Source organism: Corythoichthys intestinalis, chromosome 2 (assembly GCF_030265065.1).
Source record: "Corythoichthys intestinalis isolate RoL2023-P3 chromosome 2, ASM3026506v1, whole genome shotgun sequence".
NCBI classification, from domain to species: Eukaryota; Metazoa; Chordata; class Actinopteri; order Syngnathiformes; family Syngnathidae; genus Corythoichthys; species Corythoichthys intestinalis.
Window position 1 is genome coordinate 63,856,524 of NC_080396.1, and position 27,451 is coordinate 63,883,974.

Consider the following 27,451-nt stretch of genomic DNA (forward strand, 5'->3'; position numbering starts at 1 on the left):
AGAATACGGATAAACAATGACGGACAATATGGCGGCCGGATACAGCGACACGTCATTCTGTGACGTTGGTGAGTACTAAGGAAGGCCACAGCCGAGATTCCAAAACCTCCACCTTAAACTTGTGAGGCAGATGTACAAAACACTTTATCAAAATACACAAATTTCAAAGAAAGTAAATTGAAGGTTCAAAAATGTCTCGCTGCCAATATAATACCGGATATGTATTTTATGTATTTATTTTTAAACTAATGATATTATCTTGTTTTGAAAGCGTTTTGAATTTTTTTTATTTCCGGGGGATGATACACGGAAGTAAACAGACATTTGTAGTGACGTAGTTAGAATGATTAGAAATCTTTGAAACCAAACGCGTTTTACAATCAAGTCGCATCAAAGTGAGTAAGTACAATGGACTCTATTGAATCTTCCTTTTGTTTGCCTTTTTTTTCACTGTGATTTGTTGCGTAATTTCATGCTGCCAAATGCTAGCTGCTAGCATAGCTGTGAAAGTTGATTCCATGGAACGCAGTTTTGCTGTCTCACGTAAAAGAAACAAGGTTAATATTTTGGGGGGGGTATGGCAAAGCGGTTAAATTATTAGTTATTATCATCGAAAATGATTTGTTCAGTTCATTGGATTTGTATCTATTAATTTCCACAAGTAATTCTTCACTTTATTTTAGTACTAAACATAGAACCAACCTATGAATTTATTTTCATTTCAACTATTACTGCATGGATTTATGTGTCATTTTTAAATGACTCACTCTTTGCTCTTTTGGTTGTTGTCAATGCTTGGTGGGATCAACAGTTTAGAATATTTTGAAGGCAATTTATATTCTGGTTATTTTGTTTTGCTTCATTTTCTTGCATCTAATTGCACGAGATTTAGATAGGAATCAAAAGCTGATGAGTGTCATCTATAAGTAAAGTGGTTAAAAGGTGAGAAATAAAAAGTTTCCAAAAACTGAAAAATACATACAATCTTACTAACCAAGACTTTTTTAAAAAAAGATATCTGCAAATACGTGATTACTATAATAAGGATGTTAAGATAGGTGGGGAGGAAGTACACCCTATAATACAAATAGTAGTACGATCCTATGAGAATGTTTTCCCTAAAACTGTGTCGACTATATATCGCATTTTGAGAGACTCTGTAACTGATTCAACACTATATGTGAAAATGAAATGGGAAAGAGAGCTGGGCGAACTGATACCAGAGGAGAAATGGAACAACATGTGGCAATCAAACTTATCAATGACACAATCTCCAAAATGGAAGGAATTCCCTTGGAAAAACCTAATTCGGCATTTCATTACACCTAAGATTAAAAGTAAACAGACAAATAGTCAACGGTCTTGCTAGAGACGATGCAATGACATGAATCCAGACCATGCACATATATTGGACGTGCATCAATATTCAATCATTCTGGGAGAATTTTCACTCAGCTCTCTGTGATATGTTGGGATACACTATTCCCAAATCCTGTCAGGTACTATATCTGGGACTTTTTGAGGATGTTATACACAAAGGGGACCAGTGCATTGTGAAAATTCTCCTTGTGGCTGCGAAAAGGGCCATAACAAAGAACTGGTTAAGAACTGAATCTCCAACGTACGAACAATGGCTGCTAATAGTGGATGAAATACTTGACATTGAACGGCTAACATACAGGCTAAAGATAAAAGAGTATTTGTTTTGGAAAAACTGGGGTAAGTGGCTGACTTACAGGGGAAAAAGGATATAATATGGAACTTTGACTCATCATGATATATGGGAACACAGGCTCGTTTGGTGCTCACTAGTTATATTTTTCTTTTATGTTTGGTGTTGGTGTTTGCTTTGTTGTGGGGAGTGTCGTGTCTGTGTTTTGGTGTGAAAATTGGGAAAAAAAAAAAAATTATAAAAAAGCTAACGAGTGTCAGTCATTTCATAGCTACAAAAGTATTTTGAACTTAGTTAGCAGCCATCAGTTTGTCTCCATTGCTTGTCGCCCCACCTTGATTTCTGTACTTCTGGGACTGGTTTTTCCAGGGCTGCCGCCAAGCATGTCAAGTAAACGCACAGGCAAGCCTTCACGGGGCAACAAGAAGAGTGAACTTGAACGAAAGAGAGATGAACGATCAGCACGGCGGGCACTCGCCAAGGCGCGTAAGAATCATCCTCAGGACGGTGATGACGGAGCAGAGTTTCTCAGTTTCTCCACTCAGCTGCAGGCACTGGGGCTGAAGCTGAAAGAAGTCCCCGGTGATGGGTAATTCACAGAAAATCTTTATTGTCCCTGACACATGCATATTCATTAAATGTGTCCTATGCATTTTCATCATCCCCCTTTAGTGAACTCTGCAAACACACGCAGTTAGTGGCACACACTGGTGCATGTGCGACCTAGTGCCTGGGCATTTTGGCAAAACTGTGTCTTACTCAAGGACACTACAGTTGTGGTACACGAGGATGTATGTGTGTGAGGAATGGACATCCTTTAACCCATCATTTCCAGCATTCCACAATGATATACAAATAATGAATATAGACAAGTGCAATGGACAGAATATTTCATGAGGTGGAAGATAAAAAGAACCATCACCTTACTGAAAAGGTGGTCCATACAGTGAAGCGTGATAAACCGCTGTGTTATGTAAGCCACGTGCTCAGGGTCCGAATTTCCTGCGTCAATGTGTTCTGCTAAGTCTAACATGTCCGTTGTTAATTCCCGAGAAATGTCATGCAGAACCTCAGCAGTCAATGCAATGCTGCCGTGTTGGGAAGGAAGGAGTAATAGCTTGATTCCAGAGCCATGTAGCTTGACTCGCTCAACTCAAACGCCGCCTAGTTCACGCCTGCCCATGGAGTTTGATGAGTCAATGTCAAGTAAAATTATTTTATTCGGTACAAGGGGAACAAGAGCGCAAGAATGAAATAAATAAAAAAGTGAAATGAATTAATGTTGAAATAAATACAATATATTGGAATAAATAAAGAAATGTTGAAATAAATAAAAATGGAAATGTTGAAAAAATTAAAATTGGAATAATTAAATAAAAAGTGAAATAAATATTGAAATAGATATTCAAATAAATAAATATTGAAATAAAAGCCTTTTAACGACACATTTAATAATTTATTTAATTGTGTGTTTATTTATTTAATTTTTGCACTCCTGGTCCTCCATACAATACGACGGAAGAATACAGGAGGTCTGACCGAGCCAAGCAGTGCACTCTCGTCCCACACAGGGATGCATGGATTTTTCATTGTTGGACATTAAAGCCACAATTTTTCTTATTTTAAGGAGGAATTGGAGATTATAACAACTGTGAAAAGGGCTTTTCTCGATTTGACGAGAGCTGTGAGCGTGCTGTGTGGTAGCTTGATTGACTTCTTGGGGTTGCTCCTTTGTACAGTATATTACATGATCACTCGCCTTGGTGTTTAGCGGCTGTAGCTGCAATAAATAATGAAAAAAACGAAAAAGGCAGTGAAAGTCCCACCATAATGAAATATTGATGATAATTTCTTTTGATCTGTCACGGTTGCACTTTGAGTCGATGTGTCATATCAGTTTGTATTTTGTTACCTGCAGGAACTGCCTGTTCAGAGCTCTCGGAGACCAGTTAGAGGGTCACTCGCGATCTCATCTGGAGCTACGTGAGGAGACTGTCCAGTATATGAAGTCCCATCGACAAGACTTTGAACCTTTTGTAGAGGACGATATTCCTTTCACTGAGCACAGTAAGAAAAAACCTCATCGTTAACATTTATACATTTTAAGTCCCATATTCGGTCTAAACCAATACCCTGGGAAAACACCGAATTATGTGAAAAAGAAATAAATGTATATCATTGTTCTTTTTACACATAGTATCAAACCTGGCACAGGCTGGAACATTTGCTGGCAATGACGCTATTGTGGCTTTTGCTCGAAGTCAGCAGGTGAAAGTAGTCATCCATCAGCTAAACACACCACTTTGGGAGGTGAGGTCATGTCTATTTTCAAATGTGTGCAACCAAATTGTATGCAAAGACTTAAAGGGATCCACGGATAGAAAGACATGTAGTTCTTAAAAGATAAATGTTAGTACGAGTTATACTAATTTGTAGGAGTGTGCCATCTTAGGCACCCAACGATTCGATTCGATTACGATTCGGGGTGCTACGATTCGATTTTTGAACGATGATCATCGTATTGATGATGATGATCACGGTTATCGCGATTATCACGATTATCGGTGCATCGTACATTACTGATTAATAAAGTAGCCTAACAAATTTATGTCCATTATTTATTTAAGATATCCTTATGATTCAACAGGAACGATGGAAACATGCCCATACAACAAAAAAGCTGCCCTTAAGCCCTTTATTTATTTATTTTTTACAAGAAAGTGCAAAAACATAAACCATTTTAAAGGGAGTACTTATTTCTCTCAACAATCCAATAAAATTTACACTGGTGGAATGAATTCCACATTTTCTGGACACAAACAAAGTGTGTTTAGAAATAAGTTTTTTTTGTTTTTTTTTAACCAATATATTTTGTTTTCATAGTGTTACGTCCCTTGTGTAATTCACTGAGTCACAGGTGGAAATCACAACTGCTCTTGATCACTTTTAACTTGTGGAGTTTATTGCCGAGCACATAAAAAAGTCCGGCAGCCTCCAACATCGCCTTACACACACACACATACACACACTCATTACAGCGCGCGCACTTTCTTCTCTCCCTGCCCGCCCACGCGCACATACACCTGTCCAGTGGCGCCACCAGGATGGGGCCACGGCCCCCCCTATAAATTTGTTGGCCACCCCACTGGCCACCCTGCTTGCCAGTATGTCGTTAGATGGTTGTAGCATCAGTTATGCATTTCATCCCAAATGCACCTGCTTTTCCCCAGTAATTATTTTGTTTAGTTAAATGTACACCTTATGCCTAATATACTGGACTGTCTCAGAAAATTAGAATACACAATATTCTAATTTTTTGAGACAGTCCTGTGTATATATACAGGACTGTCTCAGGAAATTAGAATACACAATATTCTAATTTCCTGAGACAGTCAGGAAATTAGAATATTGTGTATTCTAATTTCCTGAGACAGTCCTGTATATATACACAGGACTGTCTCAAAAAATTAGAATATTGTGTATTCTAATTTCCTGAGACAGTCCAGTATACATAACACAATAAACCAGAATTGTTGTGGAACTCAAAATTTTGACTGGACAGTTATGGACTATGCACATTAAATCATTAGTAACATCAAATATTACACAATACACCAAAGTATCTCAGTAGCTGTGTCCTTAAGTCTTTGTGATAGTTTTCCCCTGACCTTTTTACTGCAATAATATAATGAAAACCTGAAATTATGGGTTTTAGTTTTGGTGTGCCACCCCAAGATTTTAAGTGGCCCCATCTGGCCACCCCTATGAAAAATTTCTGGAGGCGCCACTGCACCTGTCAGCTCCCAGGCAGCACTTGCAACAACACATTTCTGTGCTATTTCACATGTTTGTAGTTTTACCGCTGTACTTAATCATGGTTTTACACGTTCTGCATATGAAATACATGTTAGCGAATTAGCTAATTAGCTTAGCACTCGGCGCTAACTATTAACATCTCAAAAACAACAACAATAAAGGCTAAATAGTACAAGACGGTTTGTGTACTCGCCTCTTATACAGTAGACGGACACAGGTCTTAGCAACACACTCAGGACATTTTTCAATTGAAATGCCTTAAAACTACTGCTCGACATCTGAAAGACAAGGAGCAACGAACTATCTCTCTTACCCTCTCGCTCTAAAAAATAACTTGCGCACATAAGAGACAAATTTGATTAAAACGAAAACATTAAGAGGGGGTTTATTATCAAATTATGATAACTCATACCAACATTTATCTTTTAAGAATTACATGTCTTTCTATCCGTGGTACCCTTTAAGTCTTTTGATTTGCTGCTTTTGTTTCGGCTGGCAGGTAAATGGTGCGGAGAAACAGATATGCAGAGAACTACACATTGCTTATCGGTACGGGGATCATTATGACAGTGTGAGGCGCATCGATGACAACTCGGACAGCCGTGGTCAGCAACGCATTCAGGTAGACTTTTGAGACAGTGAACGAAGTCAATCAAAAATAACCCCATTAACTGCAATATACGTCCAATTTATTTGAACTCAGAGGGCTGGCGGCGATCATTCACTGCCAGCCTTTCCCAATTCGAATAGATTGAACGTCTCTCGCCATCAGTAGTGTTCAATGAGTTAAGGAATATATCTCATATACTGTATTCTGTGTCCCACCAAGAGCAGTTACTTTCCCTATTGACATTTTTTTAAATTGGTGTTGATACAACCAGCCATCTTTTCACTTTTGGACAATTTAGCCTTCAGTTACCAAATTGCATTGATTTTTATTTTTCATTTATATGATTACAAACAAATGTAGTTACAACAGAAATATAAAAAATTTAAACTATCATCTCCCGGACTTTGACTTAAATTTTCCCAACTTGGACCCGTTTTCAGTTGTTATTGGCCAAAGCTGCTATGCTATTAGCATGACTAATTCCTAACAATGTTTATTAATGCACTTAATCATATAAATTTATACACTCAATTAAAAAGACAAAGAGAGGTGAAAGGTTACTCGCCGAGAAGAAATGCCGCTAATTCGGCATTGCTTCTGATTCCTCTCAGCTGTTGGCAGTTCTTCCAGCTGTGAGAAGAAACTACTGCTGCAACAATTACTCCATTAACTCGAGTAATTCGATTAGAAAAAAGCTTTGAATCAAATTTTGCTGCTTCGAGGATTCGTTTAATTAGTGTCGTTGTAATGGTTTAGAAAGGGTTTGCATTTAGTTTTATTGATTTGGGTGGATACACTACCCTCTTGTGGCAACAGTGAATTTGACATACCGTGGGGCAAATAAGTACAGTGGTACCTCGACATACGATCGCTTCGACACACGATCTTTTCGACATCCGACGTAAAATTTGACTCGCCATTTGTTTCTACATCCGACGAAAAGCTCGAAATACGACGACATGGCAGCACCGCAGACGAATGCACGACGGATTTTCTTGTGTGACAAATTGACACAGGTTTCAAAAAAAGGTTGGTACAAGTGGTGAAACAAGGAAAAAGTTGACGCTTACCTTCTAAATGAAAATGCAAATGATTGAAAAATATAAGCGTGGGCTGGGCATCCGTGAAATGGCTAAACAATAAATCTCCACAGTCCTCCTCCGACCATCGTTCGCCAGTCTTTATAAATTAAGCTGGCAATTCTTATTGTGGTAACATCTCCATATAAATTGCCAGATTCGCCACGTTTTTATCATTTATTTCACAACTTATTCTAGACAAAACACCTACTGTGTGCTGCAATTGATGGTGTTCTCAAGAAAACATTCAAAGTGAAAGTGAAACTCTCAAGCTCACCGCTCTCTGTCTCTGGCACGTCAGCCCCGCGGTGCGTTCAGGTAGCACATAAAACGTCCGCCACATTATAACCCGATTCATTACATTAATACAGGAATTATTTTTATTATATTATTCCGATTTTTATTTATAATTTATTTGTTTTGCTATGTGTAATTGCAATTTGTAATAGTACCAGCAGTATTTATTAGGGATTTAATGTAGGTTTTTGAGCTGTGGAACGAATTAATGGAATTATAATGTATTCCTATTGGAAAATCCTGCTCGACATACGACCATTTTGACTTACAAACAAGGTCCTGGAACAGATTAACTTCGTATGTAGAGGTACCACTGTATTTAGTCAACCACCAATTGTGCAAGTTCTCCTACTTGAAAAGATTAGAGAGGCCTGTAATTGTCAACATGGGTAAACCTCAACCATGAGAGACAGAATGTGAAAAAAAAAAAAAAAAACAGAAAATCACATTGTTGGATTTTTAAAGAATTTATTTCCGAGCATTCGGTCACCTACAAAGAAGCAAGATTTCTGGCTGTCAAAGAGGTTTAACTTCTTCTAACAAGGTCTAACAAGGCTCCACTCGTTACCTGTATTAATGGCACCTGTTTTAACTCATTATCGCTATAAAAGATACCTGTCCACAATCTTAGTCAGTCACATTCCAAACTCCACTATGGCCAAGACCAAAGAGCTGTCGAAGGACACCAAAGACAAAATTGTAGACCTGCACCAGGATGGGAAGACTGAATCTGCAATAGGTAAAACGCCTGGTGTAAAGAAATCAACTGTGGGAGCAATTATTAGAAAATGGAAGATATACAAGACCACTGATAATCTCCCTCGATCTGGGGCTCCATGCAAGCGCTCACCCCGTGGCATCAAAATAATAACAAGAATGGTGAGGAAAAATCCCAGAACCGCACGGGGGGACCTAGTGAATGACCTACAGAGAGCTGGGACCACAGTAACAAAGGCTACTTATCAGTAACACAATGCCCCGCCAGGGACTCAAATCCTGCACTGCCAGACGTTTCCCCCTGCTGAAGAAAGTATACGTCCAGGCCCTTCTGCGATTCGCTAGAGAGCATTTGGATGATCCCGAAGAGGACTGGGAGAATGTGTTATGGTCAGATGAAACCAAAATAGAACTTTTTGGTAAAAACACAGGTTCTCTTGTTTGGAGGAAAAAGAATACTAAATTGCACCATATCCCCCGTGAAGCATGGGGGTGGAAACATCATGCTTTGGGGCTGTTTTTCTGCAAAGGGACCAGGGCGACTGATCTGTGTAAAGGAAAGAATGAATGGGGCCATGTATCGAAAGATTTTGAGTGAAAATCTCCTTCCATCAGCAAGGGCATTGAAGATGAGACGTGGCTGGGTCTTTCAGCATGACAATGATCCCAAACACACAGCCAGGGCAACAAAAGACAAAACAAATACTTATTTTCCACCATGATTTGCAAATAAATTCTTTAAAAGTCAAACAATGTGATTTTGTTTTTTGGTTTTTTTTATCCATATTCTGTCTGTAATGGTTGAGGTTTACCCATGTTGACAATTGCAGGCCTCTCTAATATTTTCAAATGGGAGAACTTGCACAATTAGTGTTTGACTAAATACTTATTTACCCCACTGTAACTCATCCAACATTGCTGGATCCAGCTGCTCCCTGTTAAGACCAACATAAAGTTGTTTTTGTTTGAGCTGATTTGATTGTTTATGCATTCGTAATTTAGAGGTATGTTTAGCAGTTTTTTGTGGGAATATGTGTTTGAAAGATTTGTAAAGAGCATTGTAAAAAATAAATAAATAAAAACATTTTACAGTATTTAAGCTATCCGAGTTTTGCTATGCAAGTTAGCAGTTGTTCTTTAGTTGTACCTCGATCCAGTTTTTTTTTTTACCGTATGAGGCTAAACTCAGGTATTTTAATTCATTTTAAAATGCATTTATTGGTCTTGTGAAATGAAAGTGCAATTCTGAATAGTTTGGAAAAAAACACTTGGGAATATTATTTTGTATTAGCATTTAATCCTCTTTTTGAAAGTGCAATTTTAGTAAGCCTGTGTTTTACATCTCCGTAAATTTATTCGCATTAAATTTTCCTAATCTGATTATTTGAACTAATTGATATATTAATCGATGATTTAAATAATCGATAGCTGCAGCCCTAGTGGAAACTCGCATTATTTTTTTTTTCCCTCTAAAGATGGATATTCTTCTATAGTTCACAAAGTTCATATGTATGCGGAAAATGACACCTTGTCAGTCAGACCTACTGTGTCTGACTGATATTAGTGACTGCAGAATATTTGAATCGGTCTGTCATTCTCAGGTGTCCAACAAATCTAGAAAGGAGGGCAGGAGACATGAAAAGAAGAAGCAGCGTCAAGAGGACCGAAATCGACTCAAAGTTCTCAACAACCGAGGGGATCAAAACAAGAATCTTCCAGAGGCTATAACTTTAATACCAGCTCTAAATACCCTCAGTATATGAAACTTCTACATGGACAAAAAATACAGTTGGTGGATAATGTTTTCCACAGATATGTGCACAAATTTGCGACGGAATCCTGGTTAGTGACTTTTGGGTGCCTACAAACTGGTCTGTGGAGCTCAGGAAAGACGCAGTTGGTCAGACCTCAAGTTTTGTTTTCTTGCGTCTGCGTCGAGTTCAATTCCTGATTCCCCCCCCCTCCCAAGGATTTTGTACACATTCAGAGTTACGTTAGTGTGTTCGTCCGGTCTGGCCAAAGCAATACTCTAAATGCAGATTATATATTCAATATTATGTTTATTTTTTGTCATAATCAATGTTCCTCGCAGCAGAACTGAGCATTACCAAATGTTTGCAAAATTCTTTGAATAAATATTTTGCTGACTGTTGGGCTGTAACTACATGGTTGTCAAGTGTAATGGAACGGAGGACATTAATCCCCTTATTACTTTTACCCATTAATCCGGAAACGTAACCTAATTAGTCTATTCACTATTAGCGAAACCATGCCAGTTTCACATCAATGGAGATTAGTCTTTGGACTGGAAGGTGACGTTAGAACCTTGTCGCCCTACCCAGCTAATCTAATTTAACATCAGCACAAAACACTATGCAAATATAGAAATTTGGAGTCTGGCTAGGTTCACATCTCGCCAATTTGAAAGTGGAATATGAAAATGCATGACATTCTGTGCCAAAATATATCTACAGTAAGTCCATAGCTTCCAGTTGGCTATGGATAATAAAAGTCATTATCTTTAGGCACATCGAAAAAAAAACCCCAAAGACTTTTAATATTTATGATGATGGCAATAATAATAAAAAAAAGTCAACTTTAGGAAATAAACATTAACTTTATTAGAAGAAAGAAGCTGATGAATAGAGCTGCTAATAAAAGGCAATATGACAAGAAACAATGTTCCAGTCATGATTCAGATCTTTTCATAGCCAGACATGGGGAAACATCCCATATCGTTAACTACCCTCCTTCATCTGTTCTCAAAGACTCGCCTTTTCAAAAATAGGCTTTCCTCGAGTTTGACTTTCTCTTGTCATTGTAAAAAAAAATATATGGGATGTGTATGACGAAGGAATTAGTTCGTAGGCCATTGTGGAAGGAAGTCAAAAATCCTGCCTAATGTTCTCCTTGTTCTCATCTCCCTGCTGCTGTCTGAGTTGACTCATTTCATTTTCTAGATGCACAATTGCCCGCTCAATCTCGTAGTTCTTGCTGACCAGCGACACCCAGCTGTCGGGGGACAAAAAGCAAATTTGTAATACAAACCAATAAAATAACAGACACAGTTTATCACTCTACGTACTTTGATTCAAGCTCACGAAGTTTCGCTCCTCCTGCTAACTGGTCATTTTTACGCTGCCAATTTAGATCTTGAATTTGTTTCCTGTGTGTGACAGAAGTTAAACGAACCAGTTAACATGTCTGCTTTTTTTCCATTTCACTCACAAGAACCTTTTCAAGCGACTCACCTGAATTTCTGAAGTTCCTTTTGTGCCATCTCGATCATGAAGGCCAGTGTACTAGAAGCGTAATCAGAGAAGTCCTGTAAGCCCAAAAGCTATATTTTGATAGTAAAAAAAGCAACCTTCACTCACTCGTTATAGACTTTCCATGCATTGGTTCCATACTGCGACATCAGCTCCAGGTTCTCAATGCGAACCGCTTGGTGCTCTAGCTGGGCCATGGAGTTGTTCACACAATCCTGCCAAGCTGTAATGTCATTCTTTTGACCTGCAGAGGGTGCTGGCAGCTCATACCTCGAGAGAAATGACAAACATGATTTTAATCAAAGAGCAATGTAGTATTTGTTTTCTTCCGATGATACCCTTGATACCAGAATAGGCTGGTACCCACCCAAATTTTTACAAACGTGGACAATTTACCTCTTCATGCTCAGGAGGTCCATAGGTTGTCGTGCGGCTAGGCGATCAAATTCATTCTTCATAATTTCAGTCTGCAGGATAGTGAGGCCAGGTTGTTGGTATTTTTTTAAGGTTTTTAAAGCCACACATAGGCTGACTTTAATGAGCGTATTGCAGACATACGATGTTTTACCTCAAAAGCAGCAAAGTCAGGAGTAGGCAGGTAGCTCAGGTAATTCTTGGTCGGTCTGTATCTTCTTGTCTCCTCCTCCACTAATGCTGCAGCCTGTGAAACACATAGACCACATTGCTTTAATAAAGCTGGCTGAGATTTTGCCAAGTGGCTATCAGCATTGCTGTCCCTCAATTTTTTGTTTTAATGCAAATCAGAGTAAAGATTATTTACGCCATGTGTTAAAAAGCGAACAGGACATTGATAATCATCTTGCAAAATGACTAATAAAAAATGTACCATATATATATATATATATATATATATATATATATATATATATATATATATATATATATATATATTCCTTCATGTGAACCGATATTGTAAACTTAACTCGGTGCCTGTCATTGACAAGGATAAACATTGAATTCATTTAAACTGTGAGCACTGGCTGTGAATGTTAACGTTTCATTGTCATTGACGGCGTACACATCCGATCTATTTTGACTGGGATGCATGGCAGCGATCATTCGCTGCAGCCAGAATGGATTGGACGTACAGTGCCGTCAATGGCAGTTAATAATGGGGTTGTTCATGCAGGAACCCGTCTTATTGACTGACTGAATGATTATGTGCTTGTTTCAGCACTAAATTAATCTACAACACCTGGTTGCTATTTAAAAATAAAATAAAATGGAAAAAAAACTGGGCATTATTCAGAAAATCTGTGTCTTGGCTTTCTGTAAATAATTCAAGTTAATCAAACAGCTTTTTGATAATATGATAAAGCTAAACATGCATGAAAGTTACAAAGTAGTGAACCTAATCGAGTAATAACAAGCTTTGCACATGCTTAGCTTTAGCATGATAAACTTCACTTACAGCTTCCCTGACACCAGCGGCATCGTAACCTTGGTCAAAATAAGGTAAAGCATCAACAAACACATCACCCGCAACTGCGGCAGTCCCAGACATATTAATATGGACAATACTACAAAATTACTCGATTAATAAACAGAACAGGCGGTTTTCCCCCCCGATGCGGGATTATTTCCGGTTACGATGGTCTTCTTCGATTTAAATGATGGAAATTACTATTAACTCGCGACACTGCTCTCTGGTGGTAGGGGTGTTTTTCCACAAGAACCAACCCCCCCCCCCCCCCCCTTTTTTTTTTTTTTTTTTACATGATAAACAGTCAAACGAACAGTCGTCAATACAAAGCAAAAACAAAACAAACATAAATTGGCGAGTGGCCTGTACTACGAACGGAGTTCAACCTCCCCAGAAGTAACCCAGGGTACCAGCGGGAAGCCGGGGTTGACAAAACCTGGTTACCTAGTTTGGGGTCAATCGGTGCTACGACGCTGATTATGAGGTTGATTAGTTGAACCTGTGTTAACCCAATCAAAGTTACTGAGCGTTCAGCTTTCGGGGGCGGATACCAGAGTCAAACATGACTTTTGACGAAAGTACGGCCACTTTCGCAGATAGTAGACCAACATTGAATAAACGTTGATTTTCCATCAAAATCATCAGTGTGGTTGACATTGAAATTTTCGACAATAAAGTTGAATCAACGTTGCAAATACCGATGACACCTGACAGTGACGTTGAAACAACATTGTTCTGTGGTGTGTCAGGCGATGGTTGGGTTAACATTGTTTTATAGTTGATTAAAAAATGTTGACAAATAGTTGGTTGTTGAGTGACCGGGAAATATGATTGAAATGTCGTCGAATTATGGATGAGCGGGAGTTATGGTAAAAAATTAGTTTGTGGTTGAGCGGGAAGACAGCGTATCACCTCAAACGAACTCCACTAGAAACGCCTCATTTAAGGATAGCCATATTTAAAGGTAAGCCTGTTGCTTTTCTTCAGAGCTTTTATCAGCAATGATGTCTTACGGTAGAATAAACCGCATTTGTCATCAAAGTTGTTTATAAAATGGTTTGCCTGACACAACGTGACAAAGTTGCCGAGTTGAGGTTGGTGAGGAGTACAGAGATAAGTGTGTCATGCCTACAGTCAAGCATGGTGGTGGGAATGACCCCCCCACCACCTCTTCAATCTCTGCAGCAATGCTGACAGCACTCCTGTAACGAGTCACATGACATTTTGGAGGGAAAAAGACAAGCAGTACTCAATTTGGACATTTAGGGATGTACGTAGTTCCCATGCGGTGTACTCACTTTTGTTGCCAGGGGTTTAGATATTAATGGCTATACTTTGAGTTATTTTCAGGGGAAAATACATTTACTCTATTATATGAACTGCACACAGACTACTTTTCATTGTGTCAAAGTGTCATTTTGTCAGTGTTGTCCCATGAAAAGATATACTTTAATATCTGCAGTAATGCCAGGGGTGTACACACTTTTGTGATACACTATAGTTGCCATATTTTTATGATCATTATAAATGCATATACTCAACTAAATAACGCTGGAAAAGTTCGTTAAATATATTTCTCGATGAGAGCAAAGCGCCACATTCGTTTACATTTAGAGAAGCCAAAACAGGTTTCTGTAGCATCTTCAACAATCAAATTGAAGCCCTTCTATACCCCTCCATACCCTCTTACCACTTTCCGATTCACACGACATATACCCCACTGGCCAAAAAACCCATGTCAACCCACTAACAATCGGCTTTTGGTGGCAGTGGGAAAGGTGCAGCGGCCCGCCTCGACCCGTGTCATTCAACCCGCCAAGCGACCCGCGTTAAAATCACCTCGGCTCTGATCTTCATGAAGTGTGAAAGCAAAACCCCGGGTCAACAGTCAACACCCTAATCTATGTGGCGACATAGGCTCTTACGTGATGCGTCATAACAACGTGCCAGTCGCCTCCCATTTAACACGCCCCACAACCGTAGTTACATCGATGCTAACAACAAAGCTAGTAGAAGAAGAAGAATTCACGTCGCCTACGTTGCCTCAGCACAAGCAGAATGTTGATCCTTTGCTGCATTTGGACCATTTTGAGGGCAGTAAAAAGCATGAAAATTAAAGATACACGATAATATCGGTTACCGATAATTATCGGCCGATAATGGCAATTATGACGTCACACAGATAATACAGATTTTAAAAAATCAACCGATAATGCAATCCGATAATTATATAGTTGATTTAGCCTCCAAATGTGCGCAACCAAGCAGTTTTCTCCACCGCCGCCTGCTCAACCCCTCCACTCTCTGAAGCCCCTGTGGGAGGAGGGGTTGAGGAGTACGGCGTCATAAAGGAGGCGGTGTTATCAGTGTTGAGGCGCTCTCAGTAGCGTGCGTTGCTTTTCCCGTGTGTGAAATGAAATAAACGACGCTCTCGCCATCTACTAAACAGTTCCACGAGGCGTAAAGAAAGCGTCCTCATTGAACACCTCTAGCACTAACCCAGCAGCCATTTAAAACTGCATCACAATGATTTTTGGAGCGATTTTTTGGAGGCTGCTGGTAGCGCGAATGCTAAAGCTATTGTAAACACAAATAAACTATGAAGGAAGCTACGGGGTTTGAGACGATACAGAGACGCTGCGGTCCTCCCGCAGTCGGGTTGTTTGGGAATGCAGCCCAAAGCGGGTGGTAAACTCCCATTTATGACTAAACACCTCACGAGACTGATAGTCGACAAGTAGCTGTCTTCCGACGGAGCCCGCCGTTCCGGTCATGCAGGCCGCCGAGGGCGAGAGCAGAGCCATGCACCGAATACGCCGCAGCGAGCCGGCCGGGGCGGGCGGCTATCCGGTACGAACTTAGCTGCCACCGCCACTTTGGTTCAAGACAGAGGCCTGGCGCGGGTGCTAATTTGACAGCCGGGCGGACTGAAGGGCACAGGCGGGAGGAAATTCCCGAAATGACCCGATAGCCAAACTTCTGGATGAAAAAATAATGCAGTTTATACGACCACGATTCTTCGTGAAAGACATGCCGATCACATCAGTTTTACCCCGGACATTTACACAAGGGATGTCAAGAAAGCATGTTTATCATGACGGCACAGTGGTTAGTTGATCATTTTAACATCCACCAAACCACACAAAGAAGTCATCTAGTCAGTAATGCATTCAGTACGCTTTAAATTTATGGCGTCTTAATCAGATAATTCGTCTTAAATCTAGTCAAATAATTTTCCTCAGCTTGTTTGAGTGTTGAAGACTAGTTAACAGATGAATGCGCCAGATTATTACACTTGAACTAAATATTGCCATTTGTTCTTATTAAGCCCAAACATCTAAAAAAAATGTCATTTTTCACCTAAATCAAGAAAAAATTGCTTTACAAATAATGTTTTGAACCATACATATTCTTGAATAAAGAACATTTCACATTTCTGACAATTTTTTTTTTTTTTTTTTTTTAAGGATTATGTATAATAATTTATTGCTTAAAATAAGGCGGTTAAAGCTTATTTTCAGCTGGCTATTTTTCTTCAAGAAATCTGAGTGAAATATACTTGAAGTGCTGGCAGTTAATTTCACCTATTTCCAATAGATTCAATCTATACAGATCTCTATAATATAATAATGTCAAACATTTTGGTGTAAACAATACAGGTTGTCATGCATCGACCTGGTACTCTTCCATGAAGGTGATACCTTAGCTCAAAGCTTACAAAATCGAGCTAATTAGCACGTGAAAGCCAGTCATGTACCAATAGTCACAAATATAGATGAGTGTGAACGTCACAAAGGGCCTCTGAAAGAGTTGACAATTTAAAGAGGTAGCGACTTAATGAATTTATCCCTGGCGATACATTCCCAGTTAGCAGAGTCAGCTTAAAAAGTAGAAAATAGCTCGTCACCTAGATAGAATATATAATACGCCACGCACATACCAATAAAGCTCAACATAGACATTATAAAGTGCCTCTTATAGAATATACACTGTTGAAAATTCAAAAGGGACCGTTTTTATCATCAACTTGCCTCCGTATATACAGTACTTGACAGCCAGCCATTCGTATGAATGCGGTCTGCCCACGTATTCTTTTTTGAACATAGTCAAAGTTTTTTTTGTTACTTTGCATTTTATCAATGTAATATTTAGTTATTTTTCATTTCATTTTGCATGTTCATTTTTTGAAATTTTGCATTTATGTGGAAATTTCTGTTTGTTTTACTTTTCTCTAATTTTGAGTGAATCCTTTTCCATTTTGTATTTAGTCTCTAACAACAACAACAACCACAAAAAATTCAGTACAATATGTCAGGGAAATTCAGGTTTGAACTCCAAGACAAGTGTTACCTCGATAGCTCGATGAGAGAAATGAATACGACCAACCAAAGATTGCCTGCTTCGAAGACTTTATAAACATGATATATCAGGGGTACAAAATGATGTGATTCTGCCAGGAGCTGTGATCACCCATAAGTACAATAGAGGTCGGACATTTATACTGTTGAAAGGGCGTTACCCAAGGATGCTTACTGTGAAACGATACCTATGAAAACGAGACTGAAACTTAAGTATCAACTCTGGTGGTTTTCCACAGAAAAACATCTCCAGTAGGGGGAAAAACACCTCAAGATACGACCTTGTACACCGGCTCTGGCTAGAACAATGATAAGCCACAGTCGCCCTTTGTATTCATTCAGGGCATATTGGAAAGCACAGGAACATAACAGTCCATATTTGGGCATATTGTGATACAGTCTACGATAGTCAAGGCTATGGGAAGGCACACTCAAGCCGGTTAATATAACAATGATGCTCTATGCTACAATGTTCTCATGCAAGCATAACAAAAGCATGCAAAATATGATGTATAATGGTTGTGTTTTAAGCATGAATACAATTTTCTCACACAATACAATACAGATTACAGGTAGTCCCCCGGGTTACGAACGAGCTCCGTTCTTACGCTGACGACATAACCCAAATTACCGCATAAATCGGAATTAACCCTTTAGGTCCCCCTAAATACCCCCTAAACCTAAAAATAACTACCCAAAAACATGTATTATACGATGTATTAATAAAATTAAGGAAAAAAAATAGAATACTGTACCTGCCATCGTTGTTGGCGGATGGTATAAAAAGGTACACTGAGGATGACGGATTGTTCACACGTGGTGACACAAGAGTTCTTTATTCACTGATGTTTACTGTAGTTTTTTTTCTTTTAAACCACAGACACACCGTGGAACACTTTGGCCTGCTAGTGAAAAAAGAGGTAAGTCGATGTGACTTATGAAGCTTATTTAGAGTTTCACATCGACATCGACAGGGGGGAGAACATGCAAAGTCCACACAGGATGGCCGGAGCCAATAGCATGACGTCAGTGAGTGTACAGCTGAAGTTTTCAAAAGACAAATTTAGACTGCTAAATGGTGTGGACATATTTTATTATGATGTATTAAAGATACATAAAGTTGCTCTTATTAAAAAAAAAATAAAACAACAAACAAACAGGGTTTTGAGGAAGAAAAAAAAAATAATGCCAATCTTTAAGTCTTCAGGAAAGTATGTAATGGGTAAAAATAGGAGGCCTTACGAGCATGCCGTGAACACTAAGATCCTTCCAAAATGGAAGGGTTACCAGACTAATTTCCAGACAACCCAAAAAATTATGTGGCCAGTTTGATGCGTTAAATAGTCCTAACATGCATGTTTTTTAGAATGTGGGAGGAAACTTGAGCACCCATCGTAAACCCCACACATGGAGTGGGGAAGAACGAGCAAACTTCACACAATGAGGCATGACAGTCAGACATTCAGTCATGACAGTGCCACCTCAATTGCACTGAATTGCATTATTGGCAGAAAGTTAAATGAATAGTTTTATGGCTGAAGTATTTTAGAATGATTTTGAATAACCAATGAGAGAACCAATGAGAAACGTGACTCATCTTCAAACTGCGCACACGTATGGTCATTGACAAAGCCGGTATGTAACTACCTAACTCTTATTTGAATGTTTTGTTTTTTTTTGTTTTTTTTTAATCAAACTTGCCAACTCAACATATACTGTTCTGAATATTTCTTTAATTAACTTGGATTGACTCAGGTATGAGATAAGTGTGTGTAAGTAGTAGCTTTTGGAATACAAACAGACAGAAGGTTAAAAATGGGTTATTCCCCTCCTTCATCATTGTTCAGATATGTGCAGTATGCTTTTGGAGGTACCGTATTTGTTGCTTGTTGCACTTTTCAAATGAACACGTTTGCATAAGAGCACTTATTATGCAATTACAAGATGATTTTGTAAGAGAAGGTATACCAACTGTATCAGGCGTACAAACATTTCTTTAGCATGTGAAATGAATATATGCACAAAACAAATGCGTACTGTACTAAAGTAATGTTCATAAAATCTTTTGAAATAACAAGATAATAGTATCATTGCAGATATTTTTAAATACATAATTGTCTAGGTCTTTGAAACCTGCTTTTTTGCCCCTTGTTGAAATTGACACTTTCAGATGTATCTTTTATCACGTTGTATGTGTTTGCAGGTGGGGGTGGAGATGGCTAGTAGAACTCAGCTGGCTGTCAATTTGGTCTGGATACTGTTTAAACTTATTCATTGCGCTTACTGAATTCTTTAAAAATATGTGGGGGTGGAGATGGCTAGTATAACTCAGCTGGCTGTCAATTTGGTCTGGATACTGTTTAAACTTATTCATTGCGCTTACTGAATTCTTTAAAAATATTCTAACACATAACTCTTTAGATGTAGCATTCTTTTATGTTCAATATTCTATGCTGTGTAATTTTGTGAACATTAGTTCCTATTTGTTTTTGTTAAGATAGGGGGTCTTTTAAATGGAACACTCTTGGACTAATACGCTTGTAATGAAACTGAGTTGTACATCGTCCTATTGTTTTGCTCATTTTAATAGTAAGAAGGCAGTTGTCGTTCTTAAACACATAAAGTTAACTTGTAACCAGTGTTGTTAATCTTTAAAAAAACGTAATGAGTTACGGTTAAAAAATACTTTTGCCAAAAAGACTATATGAGTTAGTAACTCATGTACTGTATAACTTATTCATCTCGCTTACTAAACTCTTTAAAAACATACTAACAAGGAAATAATTACATTAACATAAATGTATAAATAGTCCAACCCGCTGAACTACAAGTAGCATTCTTTTATATTCAACATTTTATGTCATGTAATTTTAGTTTCAAAGTGAATATTAGTTCCCATTTGTTTTTCTTATGTTAGGGGGTCTTTTAAATGGAACACTCTTGAACTAATACGTTTGCAATGAAACTGAGTTGTACATCATCCTATTGTTTGCTCACTGTAATATCAAGATGGCAGTTGTCATTCTTAAACACAAAAAGTTAACTTGTAACCACTGTTGGTCATCTTACTTTTAAAAAGTAATGAGTTACAGTTAAAAATTACTTCTCCCTAAAAGTAAATGAATTTCTGTCTCATGTAGTGTATAACTTTAGTCATCTCGCTTACTAAACTCTTTATAAACGTACTAACAACGAAATAGTTACATTTCCATAAATATCAAAATATACCGAGTTTAGAGACAATGTGTTTTGTAGTAGGAAGTAAATCCTCAAACCTCAAGAATTACAAGTATGAACATTCACATAATATCTACATAACACTTCGGATGCAGTAGTAGTTCATATTCAACATTTTATGTTGTGCTTTTCATGTTCTACAAGTTATCACCTTATACATTCTATAACATCTTTCACATCAAAGATATGTATATTAACTGATTGAAGAATAAGAACACTATATACAGTATTTTAGAGCATTTGGTATTTATTTGGATCAAATATATTACAGTCTGTTGAGAAAACTCGAATGTAAACTTCTGACCGTTCACCAGTGCAAACCTCTGAAACTGTATGTTAGGTCGACTGCATAATAACCAGAACACTATGCTTCCATGCTATGGAAGAAGGGCGGAGATTCGCGTCGTGTTTTGAGACATGGGTCGAATCAGTCGGCCCGCGGAATCGCAAGGAAGAAGTTGGGGAGAAAAGACTCTTCAGCAACAAAACTGGTATGTCACCAACTCTTATTTGGTTACTTTTAAAGATATAGAGATCATGCTAACTTTGCGAAATAGAATGAATTAAATCCGGTTGAAATACGTACATAGTTATTTGCCTAAGTGTATATATGCATACATTAGTACCAACCTATAGTTGCAGCAAAAAGCTGTCTGGAGTTGAAGTCAATGCTCTGCCTGTAGTATCTGTGGTGAAATGATCAAGCAAACTTCATACTTGAAAGACGCTGTACTTTGAGTAAATGGAATGAAGTTACTTTGATATAAAAACTGTAGTTTCACAAATGCTTGAAATTGAACTCGTGCAAGACTTCTTAAAACTTATTATAGAACCACAAACCTGACAGAAGAGACTTCATCCAGAAGGTAAAAGATTCGCCGGAAAAATACTCACTCACTCATTGCTACAAAATTAGCCTACACACAGACCACACCCTCCCATGGAGGCTTTGTCCGGACATGCATGAACATGCCTAGACAAGTTACCCCTTCTCACCCACACTTTCCCATAACCCCCCTTGTTTCCAAATAGGTACGGGTCAAAGGGGACATCGCTTTGGCTACGACTAGCCCAGGCGCTAGCCACGCCCTACTACTTCCGATTCTTCGTTAGGACATGTACGGACATGTCTCAACATCCGTGAGAACGCATGCGCTTAACACGCCCCCAGCCCCCATGACTTTTTTTCTTGGGGGGGGGGGGCATGTCCGTACATTTCCCAAAACCCCGGAGCACGCATGCGCTAAACACCCCCCCCCCCCCCTTTTTGTAGAGGGGCATGACCGCACATATCCTAACATCCGTGACAACGTCTCGTTTGGACATATATGGACATACACCCAATTAAGACACACCCATGATCACAAACACTTTTAATTAACCCCCCCTCCCCGAATTAGATCCATCCAAACCGAAAAAAAACAACAACAAAAAACCTTTAATTAACTAGATCTAATTAGATCCGTCAGAACCATACAAAACCACGTTAATTAACTCACACCAAATTAGATCCATCTAAAACCACACAAAACCCTTTAACTACACAATTAGATCCATCAAAACCACACATAAGCCCTTTAATTTAACTCCACAAATTAGACCCATCCAAAAACCCTTTAAATAACTCCCCAATTAGATCAATCAACACCACAATAACCCTCTAATTACAAACCATTAAGTCATACCCTAACCTTAAACCCTTTAATTAACCCCTCAACTAGATCCATCAAAACCTTACAAGACCCTTTAATTAACTCAATCCAAATTTGATCCATCAAAAAAAAAAAAAAAACTTTAATTAAACCCAATTAGATCCATCAAAAATACCCCTTTGATTAACTCAATCCAAATTAGAACCATAACCCATACCCTGGAGCACGCATGCGCTAAACACGGCCCCACACCTATTACGTTTTTTTCTAGGGGGACATGTACGGACATAACCCATACCACGCATAGCACGCATGCGCTAAACACGCCCCCCACACATACACTACGTTTTTTCTAGGGGGGACATGTACGGAAATAACCCATACCCCGGAACGCGCATGCGCTAAACTTCAAAGTTGTAAAACATCTGTCATGACCAAAACCACATCAATGACATCACACCAACATAGATCAAAGGACTGCGATCAAAGGGGTCCGGGGGGCGGGGTCATAAATCATCTGTCATCACCAATATATATCAAAGGACTACGATCAAAGGGGGAAAGGGGTCATAAATCATCTGTCATCACAATATAGATCAAAGGACAACGATCAAAGGGGCAAAGGGGGGCTGGGGTCATTAATCATCTGTCATCATCAATAGAGATCAAAGGACTACGATCAAAGGGGCAAAGGGGGGGGTCATCAATCACCTGTCAGCACCAATAGAGATCAAAGGACCACGATCAAAGGGGAAGGGGGGAGGGGTCATCAATCATCTGTCATCATCAATAGAGATCAAAGGACTACAATCAAAGGGGGCGGGGTCACAGAGGTCAAAGTCATAAATCATCGGGGCATGAACCCTACTTGACACAAGGTGTATTATATTACTCTCTAAAGCTGCTTCGGCAAATAGACACGAAAGACCCATGGAATGATAAGCCTTTGGGATTTTACGAAAGGAAAATGAATTCAAATCAATTCTATTCATATTTATAATGTAGATGTTTTATAAAACCTTTATATTTATTATATATGTGTATTTAGTTATATAAATTTGAAATTATTTTCAAATGATTAAAAAATAAATATTATTAAATTTAAACTTATTTATGCCTCTCCTGCTGAAAGAATTCCTAAAGCAAACAGTGTACATACACACTTGTAGATTTTTGTATATAGTTTTGATGGATTATTGAAATAAAATGCGCCAAAAAAATGCACTAGTCAGGAATCAATTTTGTTTTTACGATATCTAAATAGGGACGCTGATGGTGTAGTCGTACATTCTCTTGACGTCGGTGCAGGCAGCCTGGGATCGTTTCCCACTCAGTGGCAGTTTGATTGTAATCGTGTGTGTGTGACCTATGACTGACGGGCGACCAGTTTATGGTGTAGTCCGCCTTTCACCTGAAGTCAGATAGGATAGGCTACCTGACAAGCAAAAGCGGTGCTGAACTGGAATTGATAGTATTCTAAAAATCATGCGTAAGGACATAACACTACCAACTTTTCAAGATGCTCAAATTGTCCCCACCAACTTTGAAGCAACCTTATTTGCATTATATAGAGAGTTCAGTTACATAGGTAACTAGATGCCGGTATATGAGATTAAATGCAGCAGTCCTTAAGGTGAACGTAAACCCACAGCTCAACATTATTACCATCAGAATAAAAATAATTGAATTATTTTCGATAAAAAGCACGTGTGTATGACTCGTATCATGTTTACACACACTTTCTCTAAACACAGACAGTTGCCAGAGAGAAAAAATAAAAGGTTTTATCACCGCTAGACACACTTAACATGCTGGAGTTAACTCTCGTAGCAGGTGGGAAACATTCATGATAGTGTTTACTAACCTTTAATTTTGTATAAATGCAAAATCATATTGGAAGTATTGCCTCATTAGCAGCTACCCTCCGCAAACATGTTTTACATGTCGGTTGGCCCTCCTCCTCTAAGCCAGGGCCGTCTGTAACTTTTCTGTAATCGAAGTATTCATATATGAGAATGTAATATGAATGATAAATTTAAAAAAAACACTGAATGAAAAGTCATGTTTAATATTACAAAGTGTTTGCACATTTTAAAAATCACAACAAAATGAATTAAAAAATACTTGAAAAAAGAACGTGATGTTTAAACTGTGTGAATGCTTTAACATATTTTGAACAGTTCTGAATTTCTTCATAAATTGATCAAAGCAAGACTAGGTAACTTTTCAACCTTAATAAAATACTTTCATAACATTTGTGACCTGAAGACTGACAACTAGTCGAATGACAACTCTTTTCTATCTTGAGATGGTCTGTGTTGCTTTAATTAACCCTTGAGAGTCGAAGGACGCGCCGGCGCGTCCTCAGCGCACGTCGTCTTTGAAGCGCCCTCACGTTTTAATTACGTCACCCTTGTGCCTTTGGTTGGTCTCGTTTTAAAGTGCGGAAGTTGCGGTTTACTCTCGTTATTATTTGAAGTCAATCGACCAACTAGAACGTGAGATATTGTCATTTAAGTTTTATAGTTTTATTGTCCTCTCAAAAAAACATTAAAACGCTGCATGGATCATTTGCTTATGTCTATATTTCCATCATTTCTTGTCCTTTTTCAAAACGGAAGCTCCATGAAAAAAACACAAATCAAACGAACCCTTTCGAAGTCACAGTGGAAGCACAAAATGCGTTTTTTTTTTTTTTTTAAATAAATATAACTGCCGCGCGAGGTTCTACCGAACGAGAGGGGAGGAGTGTTCTGAAGCAGCAAGGTGGCGAGCGACGGCCGTTTGGTTCGAGCAGCGACTTTGTGTGACTTTGACAATGAACGGAAAACTAAATTTAGCGCAAGAAATTGTGCTTTTTGATCAACTTGAGGAAGAGGATGGTCCAAATTCGTCATCATCGTCTTCTTCGGAAGAGTCCTCGAGTGAAGATAGTGACGGATTTGAACACGTGGGTGACGCCATCGACGAGCAGAGGTAAGCCAACTCACTCTTTTTTTTTTTTTTATGATGAAAAAGTTTCTTTTGAAAGTTTCTTTTTATATTGCAAGACAAAGTTAATTTTGATGCAATATAAGTGTGTGTTTGTGAATATAATAATAAAATGTGCATATCAGATCAAAGTCGTACGTGCACTGTGGGTATCCCAGGCAGGAATTTATAATTTGTGGTGTTCTACTTTCTATATGAAGATTAGGGATGTAGCACATATTCAGCTATGGTATTCTTTCTATTGTCATACATATAGATTTCCATTATTATTTATTGCTGTATATATTTTTATTTTATACTTTATTATTTTCATAAATACTGACTTTTTTCATGTACATTTATAGTGACAATGAAAGTAAAGTGAAATGAAAATGGAAGGGTGGAAAGAGGACCAACACCCCATGGAAGTGTGAGCTGTGTGATGTAGCCCTGTGTCTAATTCCAGGACGAAACTGCTTTTCAGAGTGGCAAGCCTGACAAAAATTTAACTTGTTTATTGTAAATATTTTTGAAAATACTTTTTTTTCCAATGTTATATATATATTTTTCCCCCACAATTAGCATTCTCAATTTGTGTATATAAATGTGTGTTCAAGAAGCTTGATTGTGTGTACATAGTTTTCATCAGGTGATGGGCCGCAATACCTAAACTCATAAAGAGATGGCCTCTAAACACTTTTTGTGTTAGATGGTATATATTTTTTCACTGTTCTTCACTGTTTGGTCTGCTGTATATAACCTGTTTTGACTAGAGCATGTATAAAGGCAAAAAACGCCTATGGCTATACCTGTTGTTTATGTTGAATTGTCAAATATAAGACTATTTATTCTAAATTTTTTTGGTTGAATGTTCATCCTAACATGTTGAATAAATATTACAAAGTTTCAAAACGGTTCGTTACGCATGTTTGGTTGTCAATTGGACATCAATATTAAAAATTTGGACAAAACGATTTTGGAATTTTTGGTCTTTTTGGGCCCAAAATGATGATTTATAATTGGTTAGTGAAGGAAACAACAGTTTGGACATGAAGTTCAAGGTGTCACAAAAAAAGGGACCAAACCAGGTCATCGTAAACAATTCTTTCTTTGAAATATAAAGGCAACTTCAAAGGCATGCAAAATCAGACAAAATAGGCCCAGACCTTAAAGGGTTAACTGCACAAATTAACTGTGAGGAGAGTGGCAGGAACCCTGCCACACACACACAATACACCCCCCCCCCCCCCCCCACAAAAACTACAAATGTGCTGACCGCTTTACGGCAACTTCCCCCTTTCATTATAAAGACGGAAGTCGATGCGAAAACTTTTGAGCGAATTCTGCAAAGATGACAGAGCAACAGAGACAAAAACTTTTGTCTGAGGAGGAAAAATAAAGGGCGTCTACCAGGATATACAAAATAAACATTGGACAGGCTTTCACTCGCTGGCGTAACCCCCCCCCCCCCCACACCGAACTCGTCAGCGGTGACGAGTTCGGGTGGGGTGGGTAAGCCACACTGAGCCACATGGTTGCTAACTGTCATATGCTATTGTTTAGCCGCAACTGGGTTCATTACCATATTACTTTCCGTCCTTCACACAGCTGCTGGAAAATAATGTTTTATCCATCTGCAGGCGACCATTGTGAGTTTATAACTCTACTGGGTGTGCGCGGATCTTCATGGAAAACATGGTCTTCCTTAAGGCAAAACTTACCGCTTTTGTCCAACGGCATTGATAAAATCGACTAAAATTGAAAATTTACCAAGTGTTGCTTTAAATCTTGTCTCCCATTGACAGCACTTAAACCTCAACTCAATTTGAACTGAAAGGGCTGGCAGCGAATGAATGTATTCACAGTCACCCTCCTTGTTCAAATGGAGTGGATGTTTACTAGTGACAAACAGATTGAAATTCACTGACGAAAAATAAACTAAATGATTGTACACATAATTGACACTGAAAGGGTTGACATGGGTTTGGAACGAAATAAAGGTAGTCCTGAGGTTACAACGAACTCGACTTATGCAATTTCGACGTTATGATGCCTGCGTCTCGTCTTTTTATTTATTTATTTATTTATTTTTTATATTGATTTTTGTTTTGTAAGTAATTGACCTGAACATGTTCAGAATTTTACAAGAAGTTGGTAGTTCCTGCTGGGCATTACTGCCAGTCGCACCTCCTCCGGTGCCTATTGGTCAGCTGCAGGGTCATCAACCAGAAACCACCCTTCACCCAAGTTTCGCTCCTTTAATTCTGGTACGTCACCTGGTGGCGGAGCAGTGAGAGGAACGGCTCCCTGTCACCCCACACACCCATCAG

General features: G+C 38.6%; 2 protein-coding genes across 4 annotated transcripts; one reads left to right on the forward strand and one right to left on the reverse strand.

The window, feature by feature from the left end:
• The first annotated feature begins 295 nt into the window (after window positions 1-295).
• otud3 (OTU deubiquitinase 3) lies at window positions 296-12,077 on the forward strand. Of its 3 annotated transcripts, none has more exons than XM_057830642.1 (6): window positions 296-395; window positions 2,042-2,261; window positions 3,591-3,739; window positions 3,870-3,982; window positions 5,988-6,110; window positions 9,793-11,367. In XM_057830642.1, the coding sequence occupies exons 2-6, from the start codon at window positions 2,056-2,058 to the stop codon at window positions 9,952-9,954; spliced, it is 753 nt and encodes a 250-aa protein (XP_057686625.1). In that variant the 5' UTR covers window positions 296-395; window positions 2,042-2,055; the 3' UTR covers window positions 9,955-11,367. The 3 variants fall into 3 exon arrangements, with proteins under 3 accessions (XP_057686625.1, XP_057686624.1, XP_057686626.1); XM_057830641.1 differs by having other exon boundaries at window positions 297-399; window positions 9,793-11,353; XM_057830643.1 differs by lacking the exon at window positions 296-395 and adding an exon at window positions 410-557 and having other exon boundaries at window positions 9,793-12,077.
• On the reverse strand, window positions 10,790-13,079 carry bcas2 (BCAS2 pre-mRNA processing factor). Its single transcript, XM_057830644.1, has 7 exons — window positions 12,893-13,079; window positions 12,029-12,121; window positions 11,857-11,927; window positions 11,569-11,730; window positions 11,443-11,493; window positions 11,277-11,357; window positions 10,790-11,203 (listed from the first exon to the last, which is right to left on the reverse strand). The coding sequence occupies exons 1-7, from the start codon at window positions 12,983-12,985 to the stop codon at window positions 11,077-11,079; spliced, it is 678 nt and encodes a 225-aa protein (XP_057686627.1). The 5' UTR covers window positions 12,986-13,079; the 3' UTR covers window positions 10,790-11,076.
• Window positions 13,080-27,451: the final 14,372 nt, after the last annotated feature.

Coding starts and splice junctions, on each gene's coding strand:
- otud3 (XM_057830642.1), top strand. CDS start 2,056: ATGTCAAGTAAACGCACAGGCAAGCCTTCACGGGGCAACAAGAAGAGT. Junction 3,983..5,987: donor TAAACACACCACTTTGGGAG/GTGAGGTCATGT, acceptor TTCGGCTGGCAG/GTAAATGGTGCGGAGAAACA. Junction 6,111..9,792: donor GTGGTCAGCAACGCATTCAG/GTAGACTTTTGA, acceptor TGTCATTCTCAG/GTGTCCAACAAATCTAGAAA.
- bcas2 (XM_057830644.1), bottom strand. CDS start 12,985: ATGTCTGGGACTGCCGCAGTTGCGGGTGATGTGTTTGTTGATGCTTTA. Junction 12,122..12,892: donor CCGCTGGTGTCAGGGAAGCT/GTAAGTGAAGTT, acceptor TGTGTTTCACAG/GCTGCAGCATTAGTGGAGGA. Junction 11,731..11,856: donor GACCTCCTGAGCATGAAGAG/GTAAATTGTCCA, acceptor ATTTCTCTCGAG/GTATGAGCTGCCAGCACCCT.